The 22,048-nt window shown below is 36.4% G+C and overlaps 1 protein-coding gene across 2 annotated transcripts in view; it reads right to left on the reverse strand.

Annotated features, from left to right (window-relative positions):
- Vps8 (vacuolar protein sorting 8 homolog (S. cerevisiae)) overlaps positions 1-22,048 on the reverse strand; it is a 211,019-nt gene that overhangs the window by 89,493 nt on the left and 99,478 nt on the right. For both annotated transcript variants that reach the window (XM_005383304.2, XM_013513539.1), the window contains 8 exons: positions 17,151-17,222; positions 13,796-13,915; positions 12,580-12,636; positions 9,851-9,933; positions 8,789-8,873; positions 7,819-7,917; positions 3,909-3,998; positions 697-743 (listed from right to left, as the gene is read on the reverse strand). In XM_005383304.2, coding sequence (XP_005383361.1) covers positions 697-743; positions 3,909-3,998; positions 7,819-7,917; positions 8,789-8,873; positions 9,851-9,933; positions 12,580-12,636; positions 13,796-13,915; positions 17,151-17,222 — 653 coding nt within the window. The remainder of the gene's footprint in view (positions 1-696; positions 744-3,908; positions 3,999-7,818; positions 7,918-8,788; positions 8,874-9,850; positions 9,934-12,579; positions 12,637-13,795; positions 13,916-17,150; positions 17,223-22,048) is intronic.

Below are 22,048 nucleotides of genomic sequence, written 5' to 3' on the forward strand. Positions count from 1 at the left end.
TCCTGATACATACTAAGGTTAAGTGTTACTATTTTAGAGGATGTTACATATTAGTACATTCAACTCTCAATGTACTCCACTTAGTCATGGTAAAACTTGAGATCTCATATGCAAAGCTGCTTTGCTTACAAATCCATTACTAATATCATCATCATCTGGGGTTTGTTTTTATAAGTTTGACAGTAGCAACTGAAAATATTTAAATTTTCCTTTCACACCACGACTTGGGCCTTAAACCCTACCTGGATTAACTGTCTCCCAGCAGGTGATTGTAACCAGTTATTCAAAACTAATCTAGTGGGAATTTAAAAGGTAATAGATTTAGGGGTAGGCTGGGAAAGAAGAGTTTTCTTTAAATAGTAAAGCCACCCATCTATGGCAAAAGGAATAGGCAGAAGTGAAGTCAGGACAGAAAGGGGAAACTGGTTATCAGATCCTTCCTGAAACAGGTCCTCGTGGTATGGCTTTATTAGTTTATTTACACTGATAGAACTCACTGTGTATTCTCATACTCGAATGGAAAGAAAAACATTACCTCAATATTTATTTTCAGATCATGAGCAATTTTTATGTAATGATTACCCTTATTAATAATTTAAAAATTAAGAGCTCATTTAATTATTTTGATACCATGAGCCACTATCTTAAGTTCAATTTATTTCCCATCTACATATTATAAAAAGTTTATTAACATACCTTGGGTCAAGAAGACTCCTCAAAAATTTGAAAAGTAATAGCTGGTTCTGAAAGGGGAAACAAAAAATACAATTTGCAAATTATACCACAGTGAAGAACTAGTCCAGGCCGGCCCTTCAGAGTGCACGGATATGACTATCTCCATTAAGCCTCTGCGGAGAGCTAAGGAACTCCAAAGAATTGTCTGGAGGTCCTTTATGCCCTCCAAATAGTTCCAATCATGGCCACACATTCAGTTTTGAATGGAGGAGGAATATACCTTTCTGGCTTTTAAAAAGGACTATAATGAGACAAATCCCTGATACGTTCCCAGCACAACTTTGGAGAGGCAGTGGCCAGTGCTTTGAACCACTCTACTCAGATTATTAATTCAGTAAACTATTCTTGTGTTCCAGTGAAATTGAGATTCCGTGATGTGAGTTCTGAGTTCTGGCTGCAATGCTTCATCTCTCCTGGTCACAATCACCTGCTGGGAGACAGTTAATCCAAGTAGTCTTTAAGGCCCAGGTGAATGGCCACCACCAAAACAAACCCATTATCTCCACAGTATAAGCAACTACAAAAGTGATGACAATCAAATTATAATGTGTTAGCAATCAACACACCATAAAATCTGGGTTTTGCCTCTGACATTACTGAGTCTTGCACTGTCTTTGACTCTGCTGTCACTTACCCTCTTAGCATTCAGTTTCCCTATGTGGGAAAAACTCCCAGCAATATCTTCTCTGCCTTCTGCACAGGGTAGTGGTGCGAGTTAAACGAGACAAACTTTCCCCTACTACATAAATATAATGTTTCTAAGTTCTTGGGAAATCTAAGCCAACAATTATTGTTTGGTTTTCCTTTTTAGACACATTCAAACTTCATCTGTAAAGAGCAGAGGATTTCCAAAGTGAAAAGAGTTAATGCCATTTAAAGAATACGGTTTTTAAATATATACATTTATTAGTCTTTAAAAAGACTGACACATAGTACATATTAGTCTTTATCAGTCTTTGATTTTCTATCTTTTCCCTATCACTGTTTTATTCTAAATAACTTTCTCCTGGTTACAACATCATTCTGGCTTTTTTTTTTTCTAAGAATTCTGAAAACAATTAGTCAGAGACACATTGCTTGCCATCTAAAGTAAAGGTACTTTGGAAGATCTGTGAGGAGTTCTTACACAATAAGGCTCCGAAATAAAATAAAATCTATTTAAAAGAACTAAGATTCAATAGACTACAATCAAATAGTCACTTTTTTCTTATCCACGACACTTCAGCTTTTATATATTTTTCCAAAGAATGATATTACACCCACTTACTAGGCCTCTCGGTCTCAATATCCCTATAGACTACAGAAAAAATACCAAAACCTGCCATTGACAATCTTACATTAAACAAACAATGACAAAACACCAGCACAACAGGTGAGGTTTACCAAACAGTTGGCTTCAAGGGCTGGGAAGCTGTGGGTGCTGGGAGTGGTGTGAGCACAAGCCTCTCCAGCCGCACTCAGACAGGGGGTGCTGTCCTCCTGGCCTCTCCTCAATATCCTGGCAGCGCTCTATCATCAGGCCAGCCTAACTATTCTGTAACTGTCTGTTGGCATATCTGTCCTTTTCTTTGGGGGCAGGGATTACATTTATGTTTTTGTGTTCTCAGCACTTTATGTTTCTGGACCCAGAGTATAAGTATTTATTGAATCAACGGCTGAGTTTTTATTCTGAGTTAACTGACCTGATGCTGGACAACCAAGCCTGGTATCTGGGAATAATTTTTAAATTTTTCTATCATATTCAACTCATTTCCAAGTCCTACACATTTTATTTCACAAAAACATCTGGAATCTGCCTCTCCACGGACACTGGCTTTCTCCTGGTCCTCACATCTTTTGCCCAGACCTCTTGTCTTCTAAATGGTCTCTCTGCTCCCTTTGTTCTCCTTGCCAGCCCATTCTCCATACTGCTAGCCAGAGTCCGTTTTCTGTAAAACGGATCTAATAAAATCATCCTTTGCTTATACATGTTAGCAATTCTCTCACACATAGAAGATAACTATAAATGTCTTAGAATTACATATAATATTAGACCTCAAGCTACATTTTCCAGCCTGTATCATTTTGACCTATTCCTTCCAACACATTCCTTCCAGCCTAATCCAAAGCTGCTTCCACTGTAGTCCCACTGTAACATGCTTCACACAGACCTGACCATTTTCTCAATGCATGTGCTGCTTCATGCATGTGCTGCTTCATGCTTCTTTATGTAGAAAACCCTTCTCAACTCTCTGGAAAATTGAGATCAATAATCCCAGACTCAGTACAGTCTAACAATTCCTCACAGTCCATCACTCTCTTCTTTCATTTTGACAGCACTTTTTGTATATCCCTAGTGCAGCTCCTGTAACACTGTACTACAGTTATATAAATGCTCTGTTCCATAGGAAAATTTCAACAAAGGTTGAATTCTTCTCTGTGTCCTCATTGCCTAGTACACTGTGGTACTGCATGGGGACACTAAAAGCTCTTGAATGAATTCTAAATCTTGGCCTCTCAGGTCACCTAGCTCCCATTCACTGCTCTGATTTCCATTTTCCACAGCTGTTCCCTACCATTATTAGTACTATTTGAGGACTCTAGGCTGCGCTTTATGTCGCTGTTGTTGTTCTGTTCCCATAATGGCAGTAAGCAAACTCAATACTAACATTGCCATGTAAGTGATAAGAGGAATGCTAGGTCCATTAAATAGTACTTCCAACTGAGCTTCTCAATATGCAGCACGCATGTAGCAGCAGTTTAGTTAAGATTGCTCAAGAAAGTTTCTAGAAAGTCAACACTAATTCTACCTTGAGGACCACAACGTTCTGAGTGTAAGTAACATGAACCTTAAAGAAAATAGGGTTGTGGCTCCCACAAAAAAGAAAATGGATGGAAGAGAGGATTTTCTGTAGATTGTGATTTCTAGAGTGTGTATTATAGTTCTAAAGGTGTTCCACTGATGTTAGTTACACCCAAAGGTGATCTCTCTCATTTCAAGATTCAGAGATCATCACACAGCTGCTTATACCCACACCAACAACCACACACACACACACACACACATACTGCAGAAATTACTAAAGCTGCAACATCATTTTAAGAAATTACCACAATCAAAAGTTCATAGGTAGAGGTTTAACAATTCTCTCTTGACTCAATGTTTTTTCACAATATATGTTTGCAATATTTACCTGAAGTTTTTTAATGACCGTTTCAATCTGTTCAGAAAAGTGTGTAGCAACCAGCTCTGCAGCTTTACAGGGCCTCAGGGATACAAGTTCCTGGAGTTAAAGAAAGAGATAAAGCCATTTAAAATGGTATATTTTAATAGAATAGCCATAGATATGAGATATGGTTACCTACCTCCATATTGTCGTAAGTATCCAAACTGCATTTCAGGAGACCTTGATATAGGGCCTCCATTTACAGTGTACATTGCAAATTAGAAAAAATGAGAAATGTTTCATATAATAAAATAGAATTTGACCTGTAAAGAGGGTAATTTTGAATTCTTAGAAAATGAAAGCATTATAAACTCTGGATTCTGGCCATGACATCTATAGGATGAACAGAAAGGAACAAAAGCTTCCCGAGTCTCTGTCAATGAATTTCACTCCTGAGCTTTAAAGTAATAACTGAAAATAATAGGAAAAAGTACTTTTGCAAATTCCTCTAAGAATTTTCAGACTTTACCTCTGGTATTTGGTGGATTTAGAAACCCTGAAGTATCTTAAGCAATGAACTTAAGGTACTAAATCTTAAAGGAGACTAAATAGCACTGTAAATTAACCACTATTAATAAGACCCATTTCTGCCAAATCTAAAATTTCTAATCTGTTCTATCCTTAAAATTTCCTTGATGCCACTGGCTACACTTTTCTTTTTGAAACTCTCTTCTTTCTTGGATTACAATCTGCCTTTCCAGGTAGCAGTTTCCAGGTAGGAACACTGCTCAATCACAGTCATGATCACAGCTAAATGCAAAGACTAAATGCAGATCAGAGGCCGGGGATATAGCCCAGCAGCACAGTGCCTGCCTAACGAGCTCAAAGTCATGAGTTCGATTCCTGGTACCCTCACAAAAAAATGTAGACCAGCAAAGCATGTTATCTAGTAAGATCCAAACAAGTTTTTGTTACTGCAATATTCATGATATATTTAATAAATACTGTTAGGTAGTATTTGTAAATTAGTAACAATTAGCTGACACAAGTAATTATGGTGTACACTAATGAACTATATCTCAAAAGACAGAGAGTAAACTAATTTATTTCACAAAGAAAAAGGGTTATATTACTACTAATCTGGACATTAAAACATTATTATTAATTAATTTATCATAAGAATTTGAAAACTTTGACAAAATAGATAAATTCCTAAAAAGTATAATTTAATAAACTGACTTCAGAAGAAACAGAAAGCCTGAATTAATTTTTAACCATAGAAAGACTGGTAGGCTGGGTATGTGGTTCAGTGACAAGAATTCTGGCTTACCAGAAATACCTGACTGACCTCCAGCATTGGGAAAGAAAACAAACAAACAAATAAAAAAGCCTTGGTATGGTAGCACATACTTATTGATCCAGCTAATCTGGAGGCTGAGGTAAGAGATGCTTAAGCCTAGGAGTTCAAGGCCAGGCTAGGAAACATAGCAAGACACTGTCTAAGGAAAAAAAAATTAAATGAATAGTCAAAAATCTTTCCATATGGGAAACAAATGGCCATATGGTCTCACTAGTAAGTTCTAGTAACTGCAGTGATACCTCAGTTCACAATGCAAAAGACTTCAATGAACACATCACAAAAGAGAAAATTTAAACGGCCAATAAACATGAAAAGGCTGCCCATGTCATTAGTAATTAAGGACATATAAATTTAAAAGGTAATGAGTTACCATTACATATCCAAGATTGGAAGAGTTTTAAAGTCTAGCAAGGAAACAGAGCCAATGGGAATTCTGTAATTTTGGCATCCACTGAAGAGGAAGATGTCAATCCCAATTACCTACCAATTATATATCCTAGAGCAGAGATTATTGGTCATCATGTACCATAATCACTTGGTGGACTTGTGAAAACACATTGTTGGGTCCCCATTCCCGGAGTTTCTGCTTCGGAAGGCCTGAAGTGAAGACTGGAACTGCATTTTTACCAAGTTCTCAGCTAAAGCTGGACATCAGGCTGAGATCCACTATGCTAGAGAGATGCATGTGGCTGTGCTCAAGATAGATGTACAGTATATCATATGTATATATATGACCATGCACGGATTTATTTTAATAGTCTCAAAGCAGCAATAACTGAAATGACCATCAACAGTAGAATGGGTAGACTGTTATGGTTAGATTTCCCCCCAAAGTCTCATGTGCCCGTAGGTAGGGTTTGTGAAAGGTGACTGAATCATAAACGCATGATACTCATCATGAGTTCATAGCTAACTGGGAGGTGAAGCCTGGTTGGAGGTGGGTCCATAAGGACGTGGCCTAGAAGGCTCTATTTTCCTGTCTCTTCCCTTGACCTATTTCCCAGGTGCCATACCATGAGCTTGCCATGCCCCTCTGCCATGCTGCCCGGCCTCGGAGCCAGCCAACTATGGACTGAAACCTCTACAAATTGTGAACCAAAAATAAGCCTTTCTTCCTTAATTCATGGGTGTCTGGTATCCTGTCTCAGTAACAAGAAAAGTAACTAAGATATAGATTGTGATATATTTATAAAATGGAACACTATACATGAACATAAACTGCAGTTATCTACAACGAAAGGTACAAACCTTTCAAACAAAATATTGAGCAAAAATAAAACAAAATACAGAGTGTAACTTAAGTTCAAAACCAGTAAACACAAAAACATACTTGGAAATGCCTGCAGATGCAGTAACAGTATACAGAAAGGCAAGTCATTATCACAAAAATGGGGATACAACAGGAATACTGGTGGGAGGGTAACGTAAGAGGCAGGCGACTGATCAGGAAAGGACATATAGGAAGAGTCTAGGGCAGGAGACATTTCTAGAGTTGAGCTTAGAATGTCAACTTTTTAATTTTTAAAAGATAAACTGCAATTTGTTTTATGCAGTTTTCTGAATTTTTTATTTAAAAATAAAATATACTTTAGAATTCAATGAAATATGTTCTGCAAATATTGGCAAAACCATCTAAGCCAGAAATTCTTTACTAGAAATTTAGAGGTCCAACCTAAAAATGGGTTTTGGATCCCTGAAACTAATAAAAATCATGTACCCAAGCACATGTGCAATATTCAAAGGTACAGGTCCAAATCTTTCATTAGATTCTCAAAAAAGGTCTAGAATTCCAAAAGTCCTAAGAGCCATTAAGTTTACATTGTATGCTGTCAAAAAACTATTACGGTAACTTTTTCCTATGTGCTTTTGTTGACTGTTTGCATTACTAGAAACAGAAGTCCTTCAATAAAAACTCCGTATACTTGTAAACTTGGCCCTAAGAGGTATTAAAAAGTTTGAGGTGAAACAATGTGCAGATGTGAGAAAAAAAGAGTCAGCAGAAATAATTGTTCTGTTGCAGAAATACTTCTTGCTTCTCTAGCATGAGTTTTTTTGCTGAATAATTTGTTTGTTCATTGATTAATACATCACATTTCACATTTTGCAGAGAGACACAGCTTCATTTGGGGTGTCTGCATAATGCAGATGAATTAAAATGAAGAATGAGCCATAATGTAACTGGAGTTCTGAAGCAGATGATGAAAAAAGAAACAAAATTAATGTTAAAGGAAAAAGATAAAACTCAAAACTGGAGGAAGATGTTGTGCTCTTTCACCAAGACCCATTCGTCTTGTTTGGAAGATGACAACATTAAACTACATACCCCACGTTCTCAGTCCTACAGAGGAGGATGGCATTTGCTGCAGACCACACACGTCCCACTGCCTGTACCAGCTCTCACGCTGGACGTTCACCTAAGATGTGGTCCATGTGCATGATCTAAGTATGAAAAGGGCTTTAATCCTCAAGCAAATCAGCATTAATAATATGGTACCTGCCACTGCTTAGTTAGTAGAAAGTCAGTTCAGTAGAATTTATTCCAACAGGGAAGTTTAAAAAGTTTTGTTCAATCAATACCTCAATATGATCCATTGCTTTGTGCCACACAGACTGCTTCTCCTCGGCGCTGTGGCCAGGAATGGATAAGATGTTGTGAATGTAATTAAAGACTTCTTCCTGAAAAGTACAAAACAATGTAACTTACCCATCCCTTCACTGGAGCAATATTTAGTCACTACCTACTATCTGTACTAGTCTTGGTGAATATCTATTACTGGAAGATGGAAAATCATTTAGACAGTTAACTGGTAGAAAACAGATACTGAAGAGAAAGAGTAATTATTTAAAGCCCAGGGGAGACTCTTAGTGGTTACAAGTCTGTTACAATTAATTTTGGTCCAATTTATTAACCTGCGATGACCTAATAGAGTAATATCATACTTTTGCTTTTAGTGGTTTTATCCCACATTCTCAATTTCACCTCACTTACTCCTTCCCTTGCCTAGTATGCTCTATCTACACTGATTTTCATTTTCTTCACACAATCTCTATTCAATTCCTTGAACATGTTGTTCTTCCCCCTACCTCAGGACCTTTGCATACACTGTTCCCAATCTGGAATCACTCTTCCTTTGCCTCATTTCACTCACTTCTCAAATTCCAAAATTCAGTTTATATGTCACTTTCTCTGAGATTCATTTTCTAGCTCCTCTGCATAAATTAGTCCCACATTATCCTCTGAAGTTGCACCCAGTTTCTTACACTTTCCATAGCACCCCAGCACTTACCACAATCTATAATTACATATTTGATTTTACTTATTATCAGTCTCTATCACTAAACTTAAATTCCAAAATTGCAAGAATTACATCTGTTTTAATTATCAGCACAGAATTGGCTTTATTACAGGAACTAAATAAAAACCTGGTGAATAGGGAAGAAAACTCTGGGTCAGCAAACACATGAGTAAATATTTCTACGAATAGCTATTTCTACCTGATAAGGGAAGGGAAATAAGAAAAAAAGGGTAAAGCAGTTCTTAACTTGCCTCTCGTAGTGGGTCACGCAAGTAGCAATCAATAATTTTGTCATACTGGTGTTCTCGTTCATACATAAATTCACAAATTTGGTAGCTAGAATGTAAAAGGAAAACATCAGTGTGCCAAGCAGGCACTCAGTCATTAGCTTCCTGGTCTAAGAAGTTTGCTCAGTCATAAATGTCAGTATTTAAGAAATATGAATAATGTGATTTCTAGAGATAAATAATGTTGTATAGGTTAATTATCCCTAATCTCAGTGCTCAAAGACTTTCTGGATAGCAGAACATTTCAGATTTTAGATTTTCAGATTAGGAATGCTCCACCAGTAAGGTATGTGTCAATATTTCAAATTCTAAAAAATCTCCAAAATCTGAAACACTTCTGTTCCCAGTCTTCTCAGATAAGAGACATTCAGCTTGTATTAAGTATTTAAAGGAGATCAGTATCTGCCATTCCCCTCACTGTAGGTTTACTATGCTGCTGCATATTATGTTTACAAAAAATTTCAATGCTGGGTATAAAAAGAGTTAAAGAAATGATGCAGCACATTTTTAAAAATCAATACATGAGGTATCAATTCATTATCTGCATATATGAAGTTTTTCTGTTCAGAATTAAGTATGACAAGATATTCAACAAACAGCAGTGTTAACATAATGGATCTTATTTGCATTCCAATTCTGCATTGTTTCTACTGAACATAACTCAAAAATCTGAAAAATACCATGGAAACATTAAGTTTTACAAATCTAAAGTAATAAGACATCATGAGACTTTCTCTCTTTGTTTCTTTCTTTCTTTCTTTGGTAGCGGAAATTGAACTCACAATCTTGGGCTTGCCAGGTAGCCACTGTGCTGCTGAGCTATATCCCCAGCCCCAAGACCTTCATATTAAAACAAATGTTACAATTTTACTAATTTCTAGAATTCAACTGACACACACATAGGTTTTTCTTGTTTTTATTTACATAACTTAATAAAAAACAGCAATACATCAATCTACTTGGCTTGAAGTTAGAGAAATATAATTTAATAGTTCTATGCAAAACTAAGACTTCAAAATAACTTACAACTCGGCTTTTTCTGCCATACGAATAAGCCGGCTTTCTTCAAATTGAACTATGCCACCAGCCTGCAGCAATTCTAAAAGGACCTGAACATTAAAATAAATGAGTGAAAACACTTCGGAATTTATTTTTATCAGCTCTATAAAGGTCCATTCGCCATGTGCACCATTATTTTTATTTTTTTATACTCTTACTTGATGACAGTTTGGCTTGTATTCACATATACAAGGGGTCAAACTACTATTACAGTAGTGACTATACTGTATTTAATCACAAAAGAGAGATGGCTCTGCTTTTCAAACCCATAAGGAATACCACAGTATTTGCAAATAAAGTCCTGTTAGAATACAGAATGGACTCACCAAAACTAGGCTAAAAATGTCTGCATATATCTTTTCAACAAATGAGTTTTTGTTTCATACTTTCAGGTCTTATGGTTCTTTAAAATCCATTGTCCACAGGTAGTATCTATGTTTACACACTAATTTCAAAAAATTAAACACTGCATTTTCTCATAGCAGCACTATTCAAAATATCCAAAAGGCAAAAACAATCCAAATGTCTGCCATCAAATGAATGGATGGTACATGCATACAAAGGAGCATTATTCAGCCTTTAAAAAGAAAATTCTGATACATGTTAAAACATAGATGCTAAAACCTTAACAACATTATGCTAAGTGAAATAAGTCAAATACAAAAAGACAAACACTATGACTGCACCTACAGGAGGTGCAAAGAAAAAGAAAACACTGCAAGACAGAAGGTAGAATGGTGGTTGACAAGGGTTGGGGGCTAAGGGAATAAGTAGGGAGTTACTGTTTAAAGTACATGGTGGTTCAATTTGAGATGAAAAAGGTCTTGGAGATGGATGGTGATTACTGCACAGCAATGTGAATATAGACCTAATGCCACTGGACGATACACTTAAAATGGTACATTTTATGTTGTGTATATCTTATAACAATAAAAATAAAAATACTGGGGTTCATTAATTACTTTTTATCACACTAAGTAGCTTCATTAAAAAAAATGTGACCAGGATGTTGTGCTAGATTCATCAATTTTTAATCTTTAAGTAACTCCAAAAAGATAAAAAGAAGCATTACACACTCAGAGCAGTATGAGAAAGCTCTTTCCTGTATTTAAATTCAAGATCCACAGTAACAGGACCCTTCTCAGAACCTAAGAAATCATTCAATGGAGTATTTTCCTAATATAGTAAATTTTATTATTTTCAAGTTAAATAAACCTATTCAAATAGTATATTTCAGAGCATAAAGTGAATGTTTTGAGCACTATAATGTTCTTTATATAAAAAGATATGAGGTGAACCCAATCTACTTCATCAACTTGGAAAAAATAATAGAAATGCCATTGCTGGAGCCAATTTAACCAACCCACTAGAGTCAATTGTTAGATTTCCAGAAAGTTTGCAAACCAGTTTTAAACACAGTGATTATTAAAAATTGAATTACATTAACAATAAGTTAAATCTAAAATAAAAGCAATTAATACTCAAAACTCACCACTTCCTAATTGTTTTATTATACTTTACCACTATATATGCTGTTGAGTTTATTATTTCTAATGCAATGTAACCATCTGAATGGTGTAAATACACACAGGCATATTACCGTTCTCAAGTGACCACATATTGGTAGGCTAAGCCAGCAATAGTGGGGAGTTACTTATAACACAGAAACTGGCAAACACATACATCAGCAAAATGGTATGAAAATGTTGTGTTTCCACAATATTGCAAAAAAACAAAAACAAAAACAAAAACAAAAACTAAAAAACGACAAAGACCCTTGGCTCCTCCCCATCCCTTGGCTCTTTATAGAGAAAGTTTACCAATTCCTGGTTAAGAAAGCAATAGGGTTAAATATTAATACAATTAAACTTAAAAGTGTGTGTGCCTACAGGCATTACACTGAAGAGCTCAAAAAATTGAGGAATTACTTTCCCAGTATTTAAAAATTATTACCGGATTCAGCAAAGAAATTCTTTCACTGATTGATGAATAAAGTTCTGGCATATTTTCTTTGTACTTTCATCTTACTCATTTACACAGAAGAAAATATCAACTTTCATATCAGAACTATACTTAGGGAACTAGCTGCTAAACATTTACCAGTATACCACTGGAAAATAATAAAAAATCTGGGCTGATGATATAGCTCAGGGGCACGGCACCTGCCTGGCAAGTGCAAAGTCCTGAGTTCAATTCCTGGTACCAAAAAAAAAAAAATTACAAAGACAACAATACACAACATATCAACTACTGTAACTGTCATACTAACCTGTTTCAAAACTTGGTTTCACTGTTTATTTTTCTCTTTAAAATTAAAAAAATTGCATAAATTTTGATATGTAACAACTGGTACTGGGATAGAAGTAAAGATGAGTTCTGATCATATGTGTGACCTTGAACAACTTACTTCATCAGTTTTCTGTATTTCTAAAATGAGTAAGGGGAACAAAAACTAGATAATCTCAAAGGGGATACACAGAAATACAGCAATATACTAAGACTGAGGCAAATGGGGTAACACATGTAATTCCAGACTTCAGGAGGATCACAGCAAGTTTGAGGCAAGCTTCTTAGAGTTTGACACAAGTCATTTCCTCCTTACACTCAGTAAGGTCTAGCTCACTAAGAGAAGTTCTTTCTGACTTACTCTGACCTCTTTTCCAACCTTTAGCAAAAACAGTTCTAGTTACTCATACCTGCTGTCTTTCAGAGTGTCGGGAGTCATCATCAGGGCTACAGAGGAATTCAAGTACCTGGTCAGAGAAAAAGTAACCTTTATGCTACATCAGTTCATATGCACTAAATATCTTTTTAATACCACCAGCTCATTCACACACAGCCATAACAAATACTCCAGGTGTATGCTACCTTCTCAACTGACTGGCCCTGTATACGCAACATTAGGCTTGAGCACACTAACAACTTAATATGTGCCTTATATACATATTTCTTTATGGTTTAGAAACAACTAGAGAGCAGTGCCATCTATATTCGTTAACTTTAAGTTCTTTGATATCATGGACAGAGCAAAGCACAGACTGTGGCCAAAATCCTAACCAATTTAACACACAGTAGTAACATTACTGCTAACAATAACACTTCCACCGGGCTGGGGATTTAGCTCAGCGGCAAAGCGCCTGCCTGGCAAGCGCAAGGTCGTGAGTTCGGTTCCTGGTACCGGAGAAAAACCAAAAAAAAAAAACAAAACAAAAAAAAAAACACTTCCACTTGTGATACCTGGTGTTATTTAACCTCCTCAGGATTCATTTCTAAAATAAGGATAATGGTACTAATTTCAGAGCTGCTGGAAGCAGTGTGGATGAGCTTTGGAGCAGCACTTGTCACCGTGAAGCACTCAGCAAATGCTAGTCATTACTTACTTTCTCCAGACAAAATGCATTTTTTTTGCCACTTATCAATACATAGGGATATTTAAGTGTGATTAAGAGATAGCTGCAGAGTCAAACTCACTTGGAAGTAAATTCATATTTCCTAAAAGTAATTTCTTCTCCAGATGATCATCATATATTCTTGCTATCAGTGAAATGTGGCGATTCTTAAATAAGAACATTTCTGAGCAAAGAATTCTAGGCAATTTAGAGCAACAGAATAACAGAGATAATAGAATGTCTATAAGCCACTGTCTACAATCTGTCACTCCATAATAGCAGTTGGTTAGGAAAACTCATACTACTGAGCACACATCATAAAACACGCACCATACACATGTGCATGCACATATACACACACACCCCTCTTTTAACTTGGATCCAAAACCTCAACTGGCCTCTCCTAGATATGACATTTACCCAGTAGTCTGTCATATTAAGAAACAGGATAATGTAATCCAGTGGACATTTTTTAAATCAGCAGAGGAAAAACAATTCAATTCTCACTGTGGAAGACACGTACCTGATCAAAGAGTGTTCTGTTCACAAACAAAGTATTATCAGGCTTTGCCAGCTGCCGAGCAAGGAAAGTAAAGAGACACCCTACTTGTGAGGGAGTAAAATCTGAATTCTCCACCATAACCTGGTGAGCAAAAAAGAACATTTATTCATTATGCCATCTGGTTTGATGCAAAAAATATAGTATTAGAAGGCAGAAGCGCTCACTATTGAAAACTCATAAAAAGATTCTTTTATTGCAAACATGGAGTTTAATATCATTTACAGAAGAAGTGCAACTTCTTGCATACACTGAAAGGAAAACAATTTGGTGATTTCTGGCATAATTCTAACACAATGTGGATGAGAATTTAATTGTTAGGACAAACAAGATTTCAAAGAAATATTGATTATGCTTCTCTTTGAATTCTTAGAGAATCCTACTATAATTAATTTTAAATAACCCTGCTAAAATATCTCTATCAGTAAGGGAAGAAGAGAGCTACATTGGAGTTTAAAAGAAAACCCATGAGTGAAGGCACCCAGAAAAGAAGTCAGTCACAGCATGCCTAACAAAGTGAACAGCTTCTGCCTTGCTGACTGGCAGTCCCTGGAGCAGGTAGCTCTGTGCAAAGGCTTTTTGCAACAGAAGCACACAGGTGCACACAGGTATCCACTCACAGTCCGCTCGTGCTTTCTGCATTCCCACTCTGTAAAGTGCTATGGTACACGCATTTTTTAAGGTAATTATGGATTGGACACTGAGACATGTAAAGGCATCTGAAATAATAGGCACAGCATGCTTGCACTCTCCTAAGGGCACAAATAATTATAAAAGCACAGTGCAGAAAAAAACTGGTTTGAAAGGGAATTTGAAAAGAAACAAGAACCTTTGAGAGGGGAGATGTCATCAAAGAGGAGGGTGAGAAAAAGAATGGACATAGGAAGACACAAGTTTACTGGGAGAATTCTAAGTTCCTCTAGGATGTGGCAGCATGCATGATGAGTATTAGGAAGATCAAAAGAGAAGATTAGGCCTCAAATGTCATCTAAAGGAATCTGAATTTACTCTGCAGAAAACTGAGAAGTTACTAAAGTTAGCTTCAACCAGGAGAGTTAATCATGATCAGTACTGTGTATAGGAAAATCCCCATGTTGGCAGTGTACAGGATAAATAGCAGAAGGAAGAGAAGGGAGAAAAACCAACAATCAAGTGCCTGGAAGAGTCCCAGGGAGAGAGGAAGGGGTTCTGAACCAGAGCAGGGGTGCTGCAATAGGAAGGAAATAGGTACACAGGACTGCAGCAAGAGGAGACAAGTATTCCTATATAGAGAAATATGTCATAAAAGGAGCAATAAAAAGATGACAGATTTTGAGTGTGACTGGCAAGCGGCATTATGATGCTAGTAAAAGGAAGAACGCAGAAGTTTCGGAGGGAAGATTTTTATTGTTAGGGCTCACTGAATTCATGGTGGTAACTCTACCCCCAGTTGGGAAAGCTACTGAAATGCCCCAAGTTCCCTCCTTCCATCCTCCATTCAGAGGTGAGTCTGAGTGTCAGAGGGGGCAGACAAGGTCACTGATATCACCCTTAGAAGACATTAATCTTGGTCTTCAGGAGTTAGTTCCCTTAAGGTGGTAAAGAGTGAACCCAACCCCTGAATCTCTCTGGCTTTCTGCATGCCCTGTGATCTCTCCTTCTCACATACACTCCCATAATGATGCCATTGCTACCATGATACAGGTGACAGGGCCCTCACTAAGGCCAAAAACATAAGGTGGCCCAACCTTCAGCTTTCAGCCACTGAAACTATGAGCTAAATTGACCTCTTCTCTTGTTAAAGTGTTCAGCCTCAGTTATTTTCTTATGGTAACAGAAAATGGAATAATATGTGCTCCAGCCTCTATTCTTCTCTCTTAATGCAGATACAGAACTCCTAATTTTTAGCTCGTGTATGGTTATCCTGAATACAGACTGTATTTCTCAGCTTCTTTCAGCAGCTAAGGGTCATCTATCAAAGTTCTGGACAATATGGTTAAGCAGAATCATAGTATATAACTTCTAAGAAGTTTTCTCAAAGACAGAAAACATTTCTCTCTGCATCTCTTTCTGCATTCAGATGCATTAGAATAGAAAGGTGACAGCTGGAGCCTGAGCAGCCATTTTAGATCGAAAGACCCAAACCATATACTGATGAAGAAATTTAATATATCTCAGCTTTAGACAGAAGAAAATCCATCCCTGCTAAGTTTATAAAGCCACTTCTTCTACCTCCAGGTTCATATGAGAAAAATAAATTCCCATCACAATTTATTGTCATATTAAGTTTCCTCTTGCAGCAGAACTTAATTCCAACTCACCTAGTAGGAGGCCATAGAGCAGCATTAGATAGAGAGAAGATAAAACAAAGAGTAGGGAGGCCATGTAAGAAGGCATTTAGGTAATGTAAGTAAAAATTCTCCACACTAACCACCCAGGTCAAACAGGTATTACCTGAGAATTTAGCAATCCCATTCTCATGTTCTCTTGTTACCTATGTAACAAGGCTAATAAACAGCTCAAATGAGATAATGTACATGTTGTTATGTGCTTCAGAAATTATACAGAACTATTATAATTAAATGCAATACAATTATGCTATGTACAACTAGAGATCACTTTAATTCTGGTCTCCTGTCCAAAATAATCCAGGAGTCATGAAAAGGAAGAAACACCCACTTCAAAGCCAGATGAACAAAATGAAAATTCGAAGCTTTCAACTAAAAGAAGGAAAAGTAGCCAGCTCAAAGTCATGCAGATGGAAAGGACAAGAACCTGTCTCTGCACCCATTCATCGGCAATAGCATAAAACCCCAAATAGCACCACTGAATCTAGTTAGATTCAGATAACGATGATCATCTCTGTATACTTCAAATCATTCTTAGTGGCACCCATCAACTCAGTGCCATAGTGAAATATGGCACTACCATAGCAACAGAGTGATGACGGGAAGAGACAGATGATGATTTTTCACATTAACTACTTTCTCAAAACATGCTACAGTTAGTCTATTATTACGTTCATACAGAAGTCATCACAATATGCACTTCTCAAGTAGCACCCAGAACCCCAGCATCCAGTCTTAAGCTGAGATATATTAAATTTCTTCATCAGTGAATGATTAGTATTTTATTTAGCTCTTAAGAACCAAGACACTATAATAAAATTTTAAGATTTGATTACAACAGTCTATGGCCACACCACCCTGAATGTGTCCAATCTCATCAGATATAATTGCAACAAATTGCTTTGCTAAACAATATTATTTTAGATCATGCTATGAAACAATTTGTTATCTTAATATAAATATCAGTATAAAGACATATAATCTTTGCTTACTTTCAACAAAATATCCACAATTCGCTGTTGATATTCCACAGCTTGCTTATCATTTTTAAAATCTTCAAAGGTCTAAAAAGGAGAAAGAAATTTTAAAACATAATTATTATTTGCAAATTTTAGAAGGAAATAAGTTATTAAATTCTTGTGGATAAAATCCAACTAAATTCCCAAATAACATAACCATTCTCATCATGTTTTTCTTTATATATTTTTAATGATAAGTTACTTTTAGGGACATAGGTAAAAAGCTATAGCATTTAATATTTCATGGTATTCTAAGATCTTAATTGAAAACCAATGTAAAGTATATAAACACTATCACACAACCAAAAAGCACTTGAGAAAGGAACTTCAGCAGTAAGGAAAATTCTACAAGCAAAGAAGAGAGAAAGAGTGCTAATGGCAAGAGGCAATTTGGGAGCAAAGGTCTGAGATAAAAGGACAAAAAATGCCACATGCTCAGTCATCATTCAATCTGTTACCTGGCAATAAACGAAATGAGTTTACTAACTGTCATGAAAAATCATATACATAATTCCCATGACAATTCTGAAAAACTGATGTTCAATGATAAGCATTTAAAAAATTAAGACAAAACTGTAAATGTTAAAATTCCTTTTTTTTACTTTAAAGAGAATAAGAAGTAACAAAAAACATTAGAAACAATACAGAATTTCAAAAAACAAGATGATATGAATTCAACAATGGTTGTTATATTGCATATTGTTGTCTTCAAAGTAGCTGTTCAGATTACTAGATATAAGTATGCAAAATTGGTAAAACAAAACAAAACAAAACAAAACCTTTAACTGTTCCTTTCAATAAACCAACAGAAATTAGTAGTACAATTATCTTAGCTATCTTATGTGTGTGTGTGTACGCGCACGCGCGTGTATATATATATTTTTTCTTTTTTTCCCCTTCCTTCTTTCTTTTCTTTCTCTCATCCCAGTTGTTTTTTCCTTTTGAGCAGTTTCTTTCCCTCTCACAATATCTATTGTACCTTTCAGATTTTATTTACTCCTTCAGGTTCTTAAAAGGGAGACAATATGATGTTTACACATACGGGTCTGATTTATTTCACTTAAGAGTATGGTCTCAAGTTGCATCCATTTACCTATAAAAGCCTCAAGTTTATCTTTCCTTATAGCTGAGTAATGCTCCATTATATAAAAATACCACATCTTTTTTATCCATTCCTCGGTTGATGGGCATTTGGGTGGTTTCCAAGATTTAGCTATGACAAATTACACTGCTATAAATATGGGTGCACATATACTGCTGTGGTATGATGTTTTCAGTTTTTTTGGAAAAATACCCAGAAGGGGAATAGCTAGGTTGAATGCGACTCTAATTCTAGTTTTTTTGCAGAATCTCCACACTGATTTACACAGTGGTTGTACCAGTTGACACTCCACCAACAGTGGATAAATCTTCCTTTTCCCCACAGCCACTCCAGCATTTACTACTGGTTGCTTTCTTGATGATGGCATTCTTTCGGGGGTGAGATGGAACCTCAGTGAAATCTCAATGCTGTTTTAATTTGCATTTCTCAAATGACTAATGATGTTGAACATTTTTTCAAATATTTATTTGCCATTTGTATTTCTTCATCTGAGAACTGTGTATTTATCTCACATCTTTGGATAGGGTCTTTGAATTTGGGGGGTTTGATTTTTTAAATTCTTTATATGTTCTAGATTAGAAGTCCTTGGTCTGAGGGACAGCTGGCTAAAACTTTTTCCCTATTCGTGGGTTTTCTTTTAAGGTGTGGTGGTTTCTTTTGTTGTGCAAAAACTTTTCAGTAAGATGACATCGCTGTTATTGATTCTTTGAAGTGTTTCCCATGCAGTTTGGGTTTTGTTCATGAACTCTCTGCCTATCCCTATGTCTTCAAGATTTCTACCTACTTTCTCTTCCAGTAGATTTAGTGTTTCAGGTTTAATATTGAGATCTCTGATCCATTTTGACTTGAGTTTGGTGCATGGTGATAGACATGGGTCCAGTTTTAGTCTTTGGCACGTGCAGAGCCAGTTTTCCCAGCAACATTTATTAAAGAGGCTTTCTTCCAGTGAACATGTTTGGTGCCTTTGTCAAAGATAAGGTGCTGAGTGTGTTTGCAGTTGTGCCTGCATTTTCTAGTCTGTTCCATTGATCCTCAGGTCTGTCCTCAGGCCAACACCATGTTGATTTTATCACAATAACTCTGTAGTATAATTTCAAGTCAGGGATTGTGATGCTTCCTGCCTTGCCTTTGTTGCCCAAGAATTGCTTTTGCTATTCTGAGTCTTTTCTGGTTCCAGATGAATTTTAGGAATGTTTTCTCTAGATCTGTGAGGTATACTAATGGTATTTTGGTCAGGGTTGCACTGAATCTGTATAACAATTTTGGGAGTATGGCCATTTTCACAATGTTGGTTCTTCCTATCCATGAGCAAGAAATAGCTTTCCATTTTCTGAAATCCTCTTCAATCTTTTTTTTCAGAGTACTGTAATTTTCACTGTATAGATCTTTTACTTCTTTTGTTAGACTGATTTCTAAGTATTTCAATTTTTTGGATGCTATTGTGAAAGGCGTACTTTCCCTAATTTCTCTCTGTGTGTTTGTTTTTTGTGTACAGGAATGCTATTGATTTTTGAGTGATGACTTTGTATCCAGCTACACTACTGAATTTGTTTATTAATTCCAGGAGTCTTTTGGTGGAGTTTTTGGGGTCTTCCATGTACAGTACCACGTCGTATGTGAATAATGATACTAATGTTAAAATTCTTAAGCCTACTCATAAGGATTACGTACCTTACTCTCAAATCACTGCCAAGCACAGTTCTTTTTATTTCACATTCCTACTCAAGTAGACCCAAAGGTGTTTTGAATATAATATGTATCAAAGTGAATGGCAGCACTGGATTCTGTCCGGCAGTATATAATGGTACGTCACACAAATACCTAGTTCCCACAAGATTCATGTATGAAGGAACTGAAATTGAATCTATTATCAACAAATTGAAATAAACATGTTTGCTGAGTAGTAAGAATGATGAAAGACTTGAAAATCTTTCCAATGGCTTTCATTTAACACATTTCATTCTGAGAAATGTTTAATGTGGAAAGGAGAAATTTACTGCTATTTTTTTGATCAAGAAAAAAAGAATATATATTCTCTCAACAGATTAAAAAAAATTTTCACAGCCAGGAACTTTCAAGACTGCATGATAGATCTGTTCAAACTAGAATACTTGTTTTTTAGTGGAATTTCCCTGACTTCTCCAAAGTACCTTGACTCTTAATAGCACGTCTTTCCCTTCTTTCTCCTGTGGGGCATCCAACAGGTACTTAACAAAAGACTGCTGAGTTGTTCAGTTAAGTTATTTACAAATAAAAATAAAATATTTTAAACTTTTTATCCCCAGCTAGTCTGATTTGCTGCCAGCTAGTTGAGAAAAGCTGAAACAAGTTGCCAAGGAGATGGTAGGAACTGGAAGGCTCAACCAGAAGATATTTTTATGTTTCTGTGGGTTAAATATGACCCTACATGAAGACAGGAAGACAGACAAGAAAATTTCTCAGTTTCATCTTCTGATTTATGAGAACGCACTCCTCCCCACCCCCATGCAAGAGGGGAAAGATGTCACTCTGCAGATATTGTGGGGACTTATCTGCTAATAAAAGTGCTATTCAACTAAAATCCAACTCCATGGAGAATTAACAAATGTATTAAAAATGACAGCAATGACAGCAAGTCAGAAAGAATTTTCTTAGCCACTTTCCTTTTGGCAGCATGTAGTCATTGCTTTAAAACAGACACTGAAAGTTTGTTTCTATAAATATAATTAAGTGGTGACATACTATAGTGTGAGTGTTATGATACATATAATAACATATTTTAGTGGTAGTTAACAACTGCCACCAAATGGCACATCATTTCTAGAACATTATCATTCTACAAGGATGCTTCTAAATATACAATGTTTGTTACAGGAATAATATGCGATGATATCCTAATGGAGAATTACAGTTTGTGAAATATAAAAGTGAACCCAAAACCTAAGTTCAGAGTCACGTGTGCCTGAAAACTTCTTTTTGTAGTTCCTTCAAAATTATAGAATTTCGAATGGGTAATGATAGTAAATTAAATGCTAATCTAAGGAGCACCAAACATTCTTCATAGAAAGTCAGGTAGTAAACATTTCCGCTTTGAGGGCTACATGCTGTCTCTACTATATATTCTTTTTCTTCATTGTCACAACCTCTTTGTTTGTTTGAGACAGGTTTTCACTATGCAGTTCAAGCTGGCCTTGAACTTATTTTGTACTCCAGGCTGGCCTCGAACTCACAGCAATCCTCTTGCTTCAGCCTCCCAAGTGCTGGGATCAGATGCACGTGCCACCATGACCAGCTCTTTTCAAAACCCTTAAAAATATCAAAAATATTCTTAGGTCACCTAGACCACAGGTTAAATTTTAGGAGCTGGGTTTGGTCCACAGGCTACTGTTTATAGACCCTATCCTAATTTCTGAACACACACCCCTAAAAGAGCCCTCTGTAATAAAAAAGCTAGACAGTTCAACCACAATTCAGAATAATGGAAAAACTAGAAGAACAACAAATACCACAAATTCCAACCTACATGCAAATGGATAAATAAGTATTCCACATCAGGACTGGTTCCAAGCACACAACACTAAAGAGAAGTCGGGATAGGATTGTGTAGAAGAAATAGGTTATGGCAAGGTTCTAGCGGTAGAAGACCACCTGTAACAACAGCTAGAGTTCACTCCAGAAGGAAGAAGGGTCTATCTGGGTAAGGAAATATTGAGTTCAGGCCTGAGACCTGGTGGATCAGCACACTGGCTATCAGGAGGATCCAAGGAAGGGACCTGGAAAGTACGGATCA

This window comes from Chinchilla lanigera, unplaced genomic scaffold (assembly GCF_000276665.1).
Source record: "Chinchilla lanigera isolate Chin_1 unplaced genomic scaffold, ChiLan1.0 scaffold00019, whole genome shotgun sequence".
In the NCBI taxonomy this organism is placed as follows: domain Eukaryota; kingdom Metazoa; phylum Chordata; class Mammalia; order Rodentia; family Chinchillidae; genus Chinchilla; species Chinchilla lanigera.